Source organism: Arachis ipaensis, chromosome B03 (assembly GCF_000816755.2).
Source record: "Arachis ipaensis cultivar K30076 chromosome B03, Araip1.1, whole genome shotgun sequence".
Taxonomy (NCBI): Eukaryota; Viridiplantae; Streptophyta; class Magnoliopsida; order Fabales; family Fabaceae; genus Arachis; species Arachis ipaensis.
This window is the reverse complement of record NC_029787.2, coordinates 120,740,765-120,755,905: the sequence shown is the minus strand read 5'-3', so window position 1 is coordinate 120,755,905 and position 15,141 is coordinate 120,740,765. Positions and strand designations below refer to the sequence as shown.

Below are 15,141 nucleotides of genomic sequence, written 5' to 3'. Positions count from 1 at the left end.
CTTTTAAATCTTTTAAATATATGGCATTCTTTTTTAAAATTTAATTATGGTAAAATAACTTTTTGTAAACACTGCATCAAACATAACACGTATTACCATTAATCTCTCTGAAAAAATCAAATTTACTTTCTGATAGAGCATTCAAAGCATATATATCATTCATTACCAATAATATCTCTATTTGACAAAAATCAATTTTTTTTGGGATAGAACACTCAATGCATAGCAGTATTATAATTAACATCTTTCTTTAAAAAAAAATAAGGGTTTATCGATTTTGTACCTAAGAATATAGATTAAGATTATAAATTAAAAAAGAATTATTAAAAATACAAAAATTTAAGTTTTTACGTATTTATTTTATATCTATTAAATACAAAAATTTAAAACCTTTTTCTACCAATAATAATTTTATTATGTGCCGTTGAGACACATGTTAAACCCACAAAATAAATCATAACATCATTAATATTTTTTTGGTGACTATAACATCATTAATATGAATTAGCTGCAGGGCGCGTAAGAATAAATATAATAAAAATATTTTATCTATCATGTGTCTTTAGAATACATATTAATATTACAAAATAAAAAAATAAATAATACTACACAACTAAATTTTTTTATTAATTAAATCTAACTAAGTTAGTTTAACATAACAAAAATAAATTATAACTATTATTATTCTAAATCTTAATATTATTTAATTTGATTAGACTTGATTCATAAAAAGATTTATATGTGTAATATTATTTAAATTTTTAATACATTTATTTTACATTCATTAAATAAAAATCTTTAAAACTTAGTAATAAATTTATCATGTGTCTTAAAGACATATGTTAATTAAATCTTAATAAAAATTACAGGATGCATTAAATAAAGTCATAAAAAGTTTTGACGGTTTTTAACTAAAAATTTTTGTTTTCCCAAACTTTTTGCTTCAAAAATAAGTTTACAAAATGGTTCTCGGTGTGTTTATATTTTTATGAGTTTAAATAGGAAGTTAATTTAATTTTTTAACTAATATTTATCAATTTTTTAAATGATTTTTTATCCTAGTTAAATTTTAAATCATATTGCTAAATTTTGAACTCTCCACAAAATAAGAGTTGAAAAAATAATTTTACAATAAAAAATTGATTTCTTCATATATATATATATTGGTTGGATATTAATATTTGTAAACATTTTTTGTGTTACTCCTTGATTTCGTTTTCATCATTTAATAATCACTTTTTATGTGGCGGTTATCATTTATTATATAAGAAGTTGATTTGGTTATTGATTTTTTATGTGTACGTAATCTTGTTGTTTAATTAAGCGTCAATTCATAATTGTGAGGATTACTTTTTTCCAAAAATACACAAAAATCAGCTATACAAATATATTTGTATGTGTGTATATATACGTTTGTATGTGTGTTATCATACATATATTTAATATATATTTTACATTTTAATATGTATTATATATAAATTAAATAATTGAATGACAAATTAAATAATTGAATAACAAAGTTCAGTTTTATGTACTGTACTACACTGTATGCGTCTGTTCCAATTTTTGTGACAATAAATCATATTCTAAATGAGGAGGTATAGAGGGCGAATGGAATATTTGTATAATGTGTACAATAGAGGTTTAGAGATGTCCGATTCAGTATTAGAGATATAACTATTAGTGTTACCTTTTTCTATCAGCTTAAACTTTTGGGATGAGTAGTTTCATGACATGGTATTAGAACTCTAAATCCAAAAGGTTAAGAGTTCGATCTTTGGTGAACTCCAAAATCAGTGATGTTCATTTTTTAACTCATAGCCCATCGCCCTATTGTATACATTGTACAAATATTGTATTGGCTCCCTAGCGGGATTCATTCTAAATTGAAACAATATGTTTTGAAAAACTAAATAAGATTGTCTCCGGTTATTTTCATTATTTTTCTTAGTTATCTAAAAAACAAAAAACAAAATTGAAAACAAACGTGCACAACCATATATAGATAGGCCTTTCTAAAGGGTCAGTTTACAAGCAATGCTTGTATAGCTGTATTTTGCACTCTGGCAATCCCATAATAAGTATGCAAATTGTTTGTTGAGTGAAAGGTTTAATAAGAACTTCTGAACAGGAAATTAAATTTGCTTGGAGGGTCAATTTCTAAAGAAAAATACCAATTGGGCGGTGTAGTTATTGGCATGGGAAACCATGTTCCAAAAACGACAATTGAAATGCAATTATCGAGTACGAAGTGGGAACACAAGACTTTTGCCTCAAAAACAGCTGGTAAAACAAGCGCATAATTATTCCGAATTTTGTCACTTTGTATTTTGCACTTTGCCTTAGCAATGTCTAATCAATACGAAGTCTGTTGGAACAGTGAGAAGAGTGATAATTATTGTTGTAGAATTATGATGAAAAGAGAGAATTGAATACTGGAAAACAAGATTAGAAAATTATTATTATAATCTCAAGTGTATAAACAAGTGTGATTATACATGTATATATATATATTAAGGAGTGTATGTGGCTTGGAGTAGAAAGCTGTGTACAATAGCTTGGGAGATAAATAATTGAAAATAGTTTCTAATAATAGAAAGTTTTTGCTATTTTGTTATTTTAGTTATATTATCTACTCTAAGTTTGTGCTTGAATTTTTAAATAAAGTAGTGGATAAAGGCTTGGTGAATAGGTCTGTAATTTGGAAATTGGAAGGAATATGGATCACGAATAGTTATTTTTTATTTATACGATCATGAACAAAATGCAGGTCTACTTTAAAATGCTTAAACCTATTATGAAGAACTGGATTTAATACTAATAATACAGAAAGTTGTTGGGTGAATTGTTAAAGGAACATACAGCTCTACAAAGAGGAGGTGGATTTTGCATTGAAACAGATGAATACGAATGAGATTTTTAGCTTATTCTTGAATTGTCTCAATTTTGTTTTGTTTGAACTTTGAAGCAAGGAAGTGCTGCTACAACTTGAATATTTGACTAAATGAATTTAATTCAATTAAAAATTCAGGAACAAAAAATAAGAATCTTATTATAAAATTGATTTTTATTATTGGCCATAGCGGAAACAACATTCTTCCCATCATCCTTCATTTCGTTATTATTCCAATAATGTGAAGATTAAAATCAAATTAACTCAAATTTCTTTAATAAAATGAAAATATGAGAAACATGTCAACGAAAATGAGCTGCAACCGAATAATCGAATCAAATATAATTATTATCACAAAAATTAAGGATGACCTAATATTCAAATAGTCACCATCAGGATTCGCGATTATAGGTCCCTTGTAATAAGCTTTTGATATCCATTCAGAATTTCCATCAAAGTACTACAACTTTGAATCTACGATAAATGCTTAAAAGTAATCACAACTAAACAAGCTGAATAACAAAAGACCAATACACAAATTAAAAAAAAAATAAATGAAAAGCTGATTGAAACAGGGAAAAAAGAAATCCAAGGGTCACTTTCGCTCTCATCAAACTATAAAAGGATCCCCACACCGCACGTAACCATATATTAGCATATCAACTTCCCTCATGATAAAGCCATTGTCACGCACGCACGCCTTTTCTATTTCAACATCTCAATCTCATTGAATGATTTAGAATATGTAAAATCTAGACAAAATATCTAAGCAAAATATAATTGTTTTTTTTTTTTTTAAATATATAGACTAGAAATGCGTACCAAGCTTGATCATATGCACATTTCCTAATATAAATAAGTTGTTGAGAATGGTTGCAACTTTAGCCATGCATGCAAGGCCTACATACATTATATTTCCTTGAAATACAAACACTAACTAAAAACAACTTTGGGTAAAAGCTCAAGCACAACGCACTCCAAATCCATAAAATCACTTTCTTCACTAGCACCACCAGTATATATATACACAACCGAATAAACTTGAGGCCATAATTAATAAAAAATCCTAGGCGACCCCTTCCGATGATTTGCCTTTGGTTGAAGCCAACGGTGATAGCTCGTGCACTAATAAGTTTCTTCACCGGAAGTGTTTCTTCTGAATCAGTAGGTTTTGTTCTTGCAAAGAATAGATACGAGTAGGACAATACCAAGAAAAGAGAGGGATGGAATGCGAAAGAGATGTGTGTGTGGAAACTAGCTTATGTTTGTTATTCAAAGTTGGTGAGACATCGGACAATCTATCTATTTTTAGTGTACTATTATATAGAATTAGAACACATAGCGCAAAACTTTTCTTTTAGTACTTCCAAACGACGAACCTTTTTTCGATTCAATTATTCTATGAAATAAGTACTCCCAGAAGATTTTAATAATTTCCTTGGTTGTTCTTGAAGAGAACTAATGAATGAATCATTGAACTATATTAGTTAGATAATTCAAATCCTTGAACCGGTTTGGTTTTTCTTCTCCCAGTTCAACCAAACCATGCTTCCCTTAAATAAACCAGACCTAAAGAAACTCTGATTAAACTCATCTTCTCTTCTCCTCTCACAACCGAACGTGTTTTCAAAGAAAATCATGGTTACCTCTTCATGTAATCACTGTGATGTGGTGTTGCAAAAGGAGGAGGCCATGAAGCCTTGCCACACTAGCTCACCTCTTTCCACCTTCTGTAGATATATATAGATGAGCCAAGTCTCTCAATTTTTCAGGAAACCACACAAAGAGAAGAAAGGAAGCAAGAGTGGTGGCCAAAAAGAAGGAAGAGGAAGACCCAGCAGAAATCATCATCATCTGTGTGCGTCACCACCAAAAAGAAAGAGAAGGGCCATCAAGGGAGCTGCTACCCGAAGCCAACGAAGGAACCCTACCTCTTTTCCTTCCTGGTTTTCTTAGTGTTCTTCTTGTTGGGTAAGAACCAGTAACTCTGTGTTCTGTTTCTTTTCTCTAAAATAAAGATTCTACCCTTATTGAGCTTCAATTCTTTTAATTGGAGACCAAACCAATCAAATTCAGCCCATCACAAGAGTAAGAACTCTTTTCTTGCTCGATATGCAACTCGGCCAATTAGCCCTGTGAATTGACAAATCTCTTTAATTATGTTTGTTAGGGTTTTTTGATTTAATATAGCAAAGGACAAACTTTGGTTTGTGAAATTCTCAAGGAGAGGTAATGGATAGTATATATAGAATATCTTATTTGTAGTTGTGTGTACTGGTGATGATTGATGGTTTATCAAGTGTTTGATTAATGAGAAGTGTTTATTGATTTTCTGTTATGATGAAATACAAAAAAGTGAATTAGAGTTATGAATGTGCGTTTGTAAAAAGGGGTAAATTAATGAGTATAAACTCTTAGAGCTGTTCTGACCATGTTAGCAACTTAGTTAGTTAAAATAAAGGTAAAATTATGGTTTTAGATGAATTCTAGGTTTGAACATAAGATTTGGTATGTGAGGTTGTTGGAAATACGTTTGCATAATTTCTGCAAAATTTGCATAATTAGCAGCAGAACAAACGACTTTCTGGGAGCATTCCAGACCTAATTTTTAGATGAGATTATTTTTCTATCAAACTTTAGTGTGTCTTGAATATGCCATAAAAATTTAAGGGAATTTGGCCAAGCGGTTTGGAAGATATGAATTTTTTAAGTTTAGTGGTTGCTGCAGGATTTTCTGGTTTTCTGGTTCTGCAGTACCAACTTCCAGACGCTATAACTTTTGATTTAAACAAAATTTTGAGTTGCTCCCAAAAGGGTTTTAAAGATTTATCAGTCTATTTTAAGTGAGAATAAGTTTCATATCCATATCTATTTTTTAGACTTAGATAAGTCATTTGGAAGATGGATTGTTTGCTGGAAATTCTGAACTTAGTTATGAAAATAAGACACCAATTCCAATTGATAATTAATTACTCAAATGAAGTGATATGAACCTGGAACTTGTGGATTTTAAAACTTAGGGATGTTTACTGTAATTCTAACAAAATTTAGAAGCAACAGATTAGAATTGAAATTATTGTCAAATTTATAAAAAACACTGCTGCTGTCTGTTTTTCTGAATTTTTGTAAATGCAGTAGCAGAATTCTAACTCTTGTAAAAAAAAAAATTCAATTCTAATCCAAGTTCAGCAAAACCTAACTTAAATTGAGGATTAGGATCTCTAGAGTTACCTTACCAAGAAAAATAGGTTGTGCATAAGTATTCATAACACAAGAAGGTTTTAGATTAAACAAGTTTAGGAAATGAAAAGAAATGTAAGTTGCCCCTAGGAAGGGTTAAAGTTAAAGACAACGATATTGAGAGATAAAGAGATGAAAGAAGAATGAGGAACAAGGAATGAAATAAAAGTTGAGAATTATATTGAATGGGCCTTATGCCGAACTGCAAATGCGAAAGTGCCCGCCTAACGGATAGCCTGAGATTGCTAATGCGGGAATGTTCGCCTAATTGATAGCATTGTTCCTTACTGTGATACACATTGAACTGTTATTATAATGAGGCCTAATTGACACGGGTAACCGTGATGCCAAGGTGTCTAATTGACACAGTAAAGGGACCATATTCGGGGTTCACTTCGAGTAACGTCGGGTTGCGGGTAGACAACCGACGCATGAACTCATGGCCTGCACTAGGAACAAGCATGCATCATCTTGTTTGTGCATATGTACTTCTTGTGAATTATTTACTGCTATTTTCTTTTTGTATATGCTATCTACTTGTTATATGTATGTTTGTGCCTTGAATCCCTGTGTTTGTTATTTTTTTTCTGTTTTGCGACAACTTAGAGACAAGGACCCTAGGTTCCCCTTTTACCTTGATGAGAACTCTAGGTTCTCACCCTTCTTTTCTTTCTTTCTCCCCCTCCCCAGACGGGTTCGGAAGAGGAGCTCTTTGAGTTTCATTCTATCCTGAGTTTTGAGGATTCGGCGCGCGGCGGAGTCTTCATATAGAGCACGCTTTGGACCACTTTTTTGGACGATGTTCGGAGATCACTCCAGAGTTAGTCGCAGTGAATCTTTCGCTCCTTTTTTTATGATCTTAGTATTACTTTTCCCTTGTTTTTATAGTACTTTTAGATGGGTAGGACATCTTAGTAGTTCGGTTCCAGTTTAGGAAACCCGTGTGAGGGTTGGGACTGACTTCTTCTTTTGTATCTGTACATATAACTTGGTGTGATACTCGGCTTATGATAGACGGCATGTATCCTTAAACTTAACTCGTGTATATTTGTATATATGTTTATATATGTTATTTTTTGTTGCCATGTGTTTTCGTACATCATAACTTTAAAGAAACTAACCTTGCGAGCAACTAACCTAAATCCATGAATAATAGTTTCTTCATGATTGAATCGATAAAGGCTTTTATTAATTTTTGTTTCGAAATTCTGAGTCTAGAGATAAGTAGGTCCTCACGACGAGTAACACCTGAACAGTTGGCATTGGTCATGACGTGTCAAAATTTGGGGTGTTACAAGTTGGTATCAGATCAGTTCGTCCTTTGAGCCTTGGGATGTACTATCTATGCTTCCTCGAATACTCGGAATCTTTTTATACCATGCAGTTAGGACATTTTGGTAATATATTCTTCATGAAGGTCTGTGAACATCCATTGTAGTAATATTAATACTTGATTTTGATATATTAAGACTGATCACCTTAATATTGATTATTGGGTATTGATAGGACTCAAATGGCTGCGAATAGGCGAAGACGCCCTCGACTGGAGAGAACGAGTGAGGGAACTTTTCTTGGTGCGATGGCTATTCTCGAATCTGTAAATGCTATGGCCGCTACTGTACGTGATTCAATAGCTGCTACTAACCGAGTAGTTGAACGTCTTGATTGTCACAGCAGAGTTGAAAACAACCATGAGCCTAGACATGGAAATGAAAATGGCGAAGAAGGTGAAGGTGGACTACGTAACGATAACCGGCCCATGACTTTAGCCACTTTCTTGAAGATTAATCCGCCTCAATTCTATGGGGACACTAGTGCTACACGAGCTGATGACTGGTTTAAAGAAATAGGACGAACAATGCGAGCCCAACAAGTCCCTGAAGGACAGCAAGTGGAATTTGCTGCTTATATGTTGAGGAATGACGCGCAACATTGGTGGCAGGGAATACTCCAACTACTAGTAAGAGAAGCTATTGACATCTCCTAGGAGGAATTTTCAGTTGAATTTTATAAGAAGTATTTTCCTAAGTATTTTTGCACCGCTAAGGAATTGGAGTTGCTTCAGTTGAAATAAGGAAACATGACAGTCACTGAGTACACTCGTAAATTTGAAAAGTTATGCCGGTTCTCGAACGTTTGTCAAGGAGCACCAACTGCATTCGAGAAATAGAAGTGCATCAAGTTCGAAGGAGGACTTAGAGAAGAATTGTTAGCTCATGTGGGCCCGATGGAAATACAAAATTTTGCAGAATTAGTTAACAAGAGCCAACAGACGGAGGAATGTGTAAAGAAGCTGGTGGCAGCACAAACTAACCACAGGAACCTTCCAACAAGGGATTTCAATCGTAACCTCGCTCCTCAAGGAAGAACTTCAAAGTAACTCGACAGCCGGACTTAAGCAAACAGCTACAACCAACCCAACCAAAATTGACATGCACTGTGTGTGGAAAGAATCATGGAGGCAAACCCTGTTTATTGAAATCTGGGGTTTGCTGTAATTGCAGAAAGCCCGGACATATAACCAAAGAATGCATACGCCGAAAGCCTGAATTTGATTTCCCTGGACAGCAACAGCCAAGAAGAGTGTTTGTTTTGGATGCGGAAAATACTACCGAAACCGATCCCCACACTCGAGGTAATGAAATTTTGTGGACAAAATTTTGTTTAGGGGGTAGAATGTAACCACCCTACCCCATGAGGCCTGTGATTTTTTATTCTTTACAGCGTTCGCTGACACGCATAGGTTCATATATATATATATATATATATATATATATATATATAGCATAGATAACAAATTAGAATTAGAACACATAACGCAAAACTTTTCTTTTAGTACTTCCAAGTGACGAACTTTTTTCCGATTCAATTATTCTATGAAATAAGTACTCCCAGAATATTTTAATAATCTCCTTGGTTGTTCTTGAAGAGAACTAATGAATGAATCATTGAACCATATTAGTTAGATAATCCAAACCCTTGAACCAGTTTGGTTTCCCTTCTCCCAGTTCAACCAAACCATGCTTCCCTTAAATAAACCAGACCTAAAGAAACTCTAATTAAACTCATCTTCTCTTCTCCTCTCACAACCGAACGTGTTTTCAAAGAAAACCATGGTTACCTCTTCATGTAATCACTGTGATGTGGTGTTGCAAAAGAAGGAGGCCACGAAGCCTTGCCACACTAGCTCACCTCTTTCTACCTTCTGTAGATATATATAGATGAACCAAGTCTCTCAATTTTCCTGGAAACCACATGAAGAGAAGAAAGGAAGCAAGAGTGGTGGCCAAGAAGAAGGAAGAGGAAGACCCAGCAGAAATCATCATCATCTGCGTGCGTCACCACCAAGAAGAAAGAGAAGGGACATTAAGGGAGCTGCTACCCGAAGCCAACGAAGGAACCCTACCTCTTTCTCTTCCTGGTTTTCTTAGTGTTCTTCTTGTTGGGTAAGAATCAGTAACTCTATGTTCTGTTAGTTTTCCCTAAATTAAAGATTCTACCCTTATTGAGCTTCAATTCTTTTAATTGGTGACCAAACCAATCAATTCAGCCCATCACAAAAGTAAGAACTCTTTTCTTGCTCGATATGTAACTTGGCCAATTAGCCCTTTGAATTGACAAATCTCTTTAATTATGTTTGTTAGGGTTTTCTAATTTAATATAGCAAATGACAGACTTTGATTTATGAAATTCTCAAGGAGAGGTAAGAGATAGTATATATAGAATATCTTGTTTGCAGCTGTGTGTACTGGTGATGATTGATGGTTTATCATGTGTTTGATTGATGAGAAGTGTTTATTGATTTTCTGTTATGATGAAATGCAAAAAAGTGAATTAGAGTTATGAATGTGTGTTTGTAAAAAGGGGTAAATTAATGAGTATAAACTCTTAGAGCTATGCTGACCATGCTAGTAACTTTAGTTAGTCAAAATAAAGGTAAAATTATGGGTTTAGATGAATTCTAGGCTTGAACATAAGATTTGGTATGTGAGGTTGTTGGAAATATATTTTGCAGAATTTCTACAAAATCTATATAATTGGCAGTAGAACGAACGACTTTCTGGGAGCAGTCCAAACCTAAATTTTAGATGAAATTATTTTTCTGTAAAACTTTAGTGCGTCTTGAATATTCCATAAAAATTTCAGGAAATTTGGCCAAGCGGTTTGAAAGATATGAATTTTTGTAGTGGTTGCTGTAGAATTTTCTGGTTTTCTGGTTCTGCAGTCTCAACTTCCAGACGCTATAACTTTTGATTTAAACAGAATTTTGAGTTTCTCCCAAAAGGGTTTTAAATATTTATCAGTCTATATTAAGTGAGAATAAGTTTCATGTCCATATCTATTTTTTAGACTTAGATAAGTCATTTGGAAGATGGGTTGTTTGCTAGAAATTCTGAACTTAGTTATGAAAACAGGACACCACTTCCAATTGATAATTAATTACTCAAATGAAGTGATATGAACCTGGAATTTGTGGATTTTGAAATTTAGGGATGTTGACTATAATTCTACCAAAATTTAGAAGCAACATATTAGAATTGGAATTATTGTGAAATTTATAAAAAATACTGTTGCTGTCTATTTTTCTGAATTTTTGTAAATGCAGTAGCAGAATTCTAACTCTTATAAAAAAATTCAATTCTAATCCAAGTTCAGCAAAACCTAACTTAAATTGAGTATTAGGATATCTAGAGTTACCTTACCAAGAAAAATAGGTCGTGCATAAGTATTCATAACACAAGAAGATTTTAGATTAAACAAGCTTAGGAAATGAAAAGAAATGTAAGTTGCCCCTAGGAAGGGTTAAAGTTAAAGACAATGATATTGAGAGATAAAGAGAAGAAAGAAGAATGAGGAACAAGGAACGAAATAAAAGTTGAGAATTATATTGAATGGGCCTTGTGCCGAACTGCTAATGCGAAAGTGCCTGCCTAACGGATAGCCTGAGATTGCTAATGCCGGAATGTTCGCATAATTGATAGCACTGTTCTTTACTGTGATACACATTGAACTGTTATTATAATGAGGCCTAATTGACACGGGTAACCGTGATGCCAAGGTGTCTAATTGACACAGTAAAGGGGACCATATTCGGGGTTCACTTCGAGTAACCTCCGGTTGCGGGTAGACAACCGACACATGAACTCATGGCCTGCACTAGGAACAGGCATGCATCATCTTGTTTGTGCATTTGTACTTCTTGTGAATTATTTACTGCTATTTCCTTTTTGTTTATACTATCTACTTGTTATATGTATGTTTGTGCCTTGAATTCCTGTGTTTGTTATTTTTTTTTCTGTTTCGCGACAACTTAGAGACAAGGACCCTAGGTTCCCCTTTTACCTTGATGAGAACTCTAGGTTCTCACCCTTCTTTTCTTTCTTTCTCCCCCTCCCCAGACGGGTTCGGCAGAGGAGCTCTTTGAGTTTCATTCTATCTTGAGTTATGTGGATCCGGCGCGCGACGGAGTCTTCATATAGAGCACGCTTTGGACCACTTTTTTGGACGATGTTCGGAGATCACTCCAAAGTTAGTCGCAGTGAATCTTTCACTCCTTTTTTTATGATCTTAGTATTACTTTCCCCCCGCTTTTGTAGTACTTTTAGAGGGGTAGGACATCTTAGTAGTTCGGTTCCAGTTTAGGAAACCCGTGTGAGGGTTGGGATTGACTTCTTCTTTTGTATCTGGACATATAACTTGGTGTGATACGCGGCTTATGATAGACGACACGTATCCTTAAACTTAACTCATGTGTATATTTGTACATATGTTTATATATGTTATTTTATGTTGCCATGTGTTTTCGTACATCATAACTTTAAAGAAACTAACATTGCGAGTAACTAACGCTGAATCCATTAATAATAGTTTATTCACGATTGAATCAATAAAGGCTTTAATTAATTTTTGTTTCGAAATTCTGAATCTAGAGCTAAGTAGGTCTTCACGACGAGTAACACCTGAACAGTTGGCATTGGTCATGACGTGTCAAAAGTTGGGGTGTTTTAGTCTTAAATCTAACTACATTCCAAGACAGCAATAATACTGAAGCATCATCTCAATTAAAAATTTTTACAACCTTCCACTTATATTTGAAGTCAAAGTAAATAATTTTAACTTTAAATAAATAAAGCTGTTAACAATACTTTATTACCAAGATATTTATCCCAACAAAAAATACTAAAACTCAACCCTTGTTACCACAAATAAAACAGGTAATATTACAAAAATATTATTTATTTAAAATATCATTTATATTGTTCATTTATATTATTCATTGATTATAGAAACTAACTTCACCAACACTAATATCATCAGACGAAGATCACATACCCATCAAGAGATTAAATATTATCGTTAATTTACCACTTCGCGCGATGTAGAAGTCTCACCCTAATTGAAGAGAAATTGGAAAATTTGGAACAAATACCAAATGTGTTATTTTAGTATCTAAAAGTAAAGTGTCTCTGAATATTAATTTCAGTTTAATGTTAAAAAAATGAAATTTAAGAATTAGAAAGTGACGTCAAATTTTTTTTTAAATAAAGTGGATGATAAATTTGCAATGTAGGCATTAAAAGAACATTTTTTAAAACAAAAAATGCATTTGTTTGGCAAAACTTTTCCTTCTCCTTCTTATGATCAAGGTTTTGATAAAAACAGGTTGATTATTGAAAGAGAAATAATATTTATATTATTTTTGTGAATATTTATTTTATCAATTATATTAAATATATACTAAAATTAGCCATTAAATTTAGTTATTAGTATAAAATATATATTATAATATAAATACTAGTTAAAAATAAATTAAATAACATATATTTATATACAAATACATTAGTGGCTGATTTTGATATACAATTAGCATTTTTGTTATTTTATGATTTTTTTATAAAAAACAAATACTTTATTTTCTCTTATTTCTGATTGATTACTTTTAGTCCATATAATATTCTTCTTTAAACTCTTGATTACAAGAAGGATAATATGCCATAATGAAAATCTGTAGACCGTTGTAACTTCACTTGATACATGATCAAAATTCTAAGTGTGTCCTTTTCATGTAGTTTTTCTTTTCTTTTCCTTTGTGTGTGTGTGTGTCCAGCAGCTTTAGCTTAGTTAGTGAGTTCTATGTTACGGTTCCTTAGATTCTGCTAATGCATGTGCATTGTTTGTACTAAAGTGGGAGGAAGGAATAATCACACTAATATTCTAGCCGAAAGTTCACAATCAGTATTTAGGCACAAAGGGGTAGGTTACATTTACAAGTTTAAAACTTACAACATTGAACAACCCCAACAATATTTAGCTCTTCAGGTGTTAAGTCATGTCTGTGTTTGCAGCATAAATTTTTGTACTAGATTCTCCAACACTTTTAGATTAAAGTAACTTGCTTGACTCTACTTATGGCTTAACATGCAGGTTTTTGGCTGTGTTTCTTCTCGCCCAAATTCTTTTTATCTTCAAAAATTGAGTTTTTGGTGCAGCCGTTATGAAATGTATAAGAAATGACCTTTTTCAAATCTATTTAGACTGAAAGGAAAGTATATAGACAATGTATGAGTTAAGGAAGGATACAATGCTAAACATAACCTTTTAACTAACAGCGTCCCTAAACTTTAAGGATAAATCACAAATGAGTTGTTGATACTGTATTAAAATATTTTATGACTGTGATTAAGAATCTAAATCTTAGTACACAAGTTTCAAGTTCAGTAGCATCCAAGTGAAATGGCCACAGAATGGTCCTACAACCTCAGCATTCTGCATTTATGCCTTTATGGCCTATTGGGCTAGGCATTTGAAACTGCCATTCAGATTTAGCATTCAGACTTTTACTTTTCCGTTAATAAGAATAATAGCTTGGAATTCCATTGTTGGTTGCCGCAACTACCCTATAAAGAGAACTTAAAAAGTGGAGCGGTTAAAAAGCTCAATCTAGCATTAATCTTACAATAATTTCGTTTACATTTCATCGGACAATATAGTAGTTGACGTATAAATATGACCACTAGACTAGACACAATAAGAACTAGCAATAAAGGACAAAATTCCACTGTTAAGTCTCATCAAAATGAATAAATAAATTCAGTACCGCAAGGCCATAGCCATTTTCTAGGGATACACCTTTAATCGCAGTCCCAAACGAATGGAAACTGCAATTTAAAGAGAGGGCCCGGAGAGGACAAAGCCTTCCTAACAACCTCATTTACTAACGAATTATAGCTGTACACAGCACACAAGTGAGATACAAATTCTCAAGCTTAGAAGAGTCTAAGGCTCTAAGCATTTAGATACAAACATCCAAAAACAATTATGAGAATTCAAGAACAATCAGGCTGCTTATTCCATTCCTTACGCAGGCTTATCATCTTCTAAGTTAATATGATCTAGAAAAGAAGGTTACTGTATAATGTTGCTTTCAGATTTTCAAAGCCAACTTTGTAGGTAAGGGTAGCTCAAACAGTATATAGCCTGATTTTACAGCAGAACACTGGTTATGAGTTAGGACCCTGAATTTCTTTGAAGCTATTGATATTACAAATTTATAAATCCCTGACCCATGCAAGAGACAAGGAAAAATTCTTGTCATAGATATACATGTACCCGGAAAATCTTATACTTCTTTTAACAAAGGAAAATATCATTTCTAAAAATAAAGTTATAATGCAAAGCACCAACTTGATTTTGGTAGGGAAGCACCTCTGATGTAGATGTCTACTCAGAGTTAAACACCAATTTTTCAAGCCCAACCTTCCTCTCCTCTTTTCTTTGGTCAACTTTCTGAAGGGAAAGTTGGCTTCTTGTTAATGCGAAGCTTCAAACTTTCCTTTCCGAATCAATTGATCCAGATCTTTAGCTTGCAGGGCCTTGAATCAAGCAACACTTCCGTGATCCGAGGCATCATCATAGTAATAAGGAGTTAACTTGCCATCTTTCTTGGCAGGCTTCACTTGTTTCTCTGTTGCCACCTCTTGCAACATCTTCACCACCCTTCTCATGGA

At 33.1% G+C, this 15,141-nt stretch overlaps 1 protein-coding gene across 1 annotated transcript in view; it reads right to left on the bottom strand.

The window, feature by feature from the left end:
- The window catches only part of LOC107631198 (receptor-like protein kinase HSL1), a gene marked incomplete in the record, with an annotated part of 4,736 nt that continues 3,975 nt past the window's right edge, over window positions 14,381-15,141 (bottom strand). Inside the window, 1 exon segment of the mRNA XM_016334559.2 lies at window positions 14,381-15,141. Coding sequence (XP_016190045.1) covers window positions 15,013-15,141 — 129 coding nt within the window.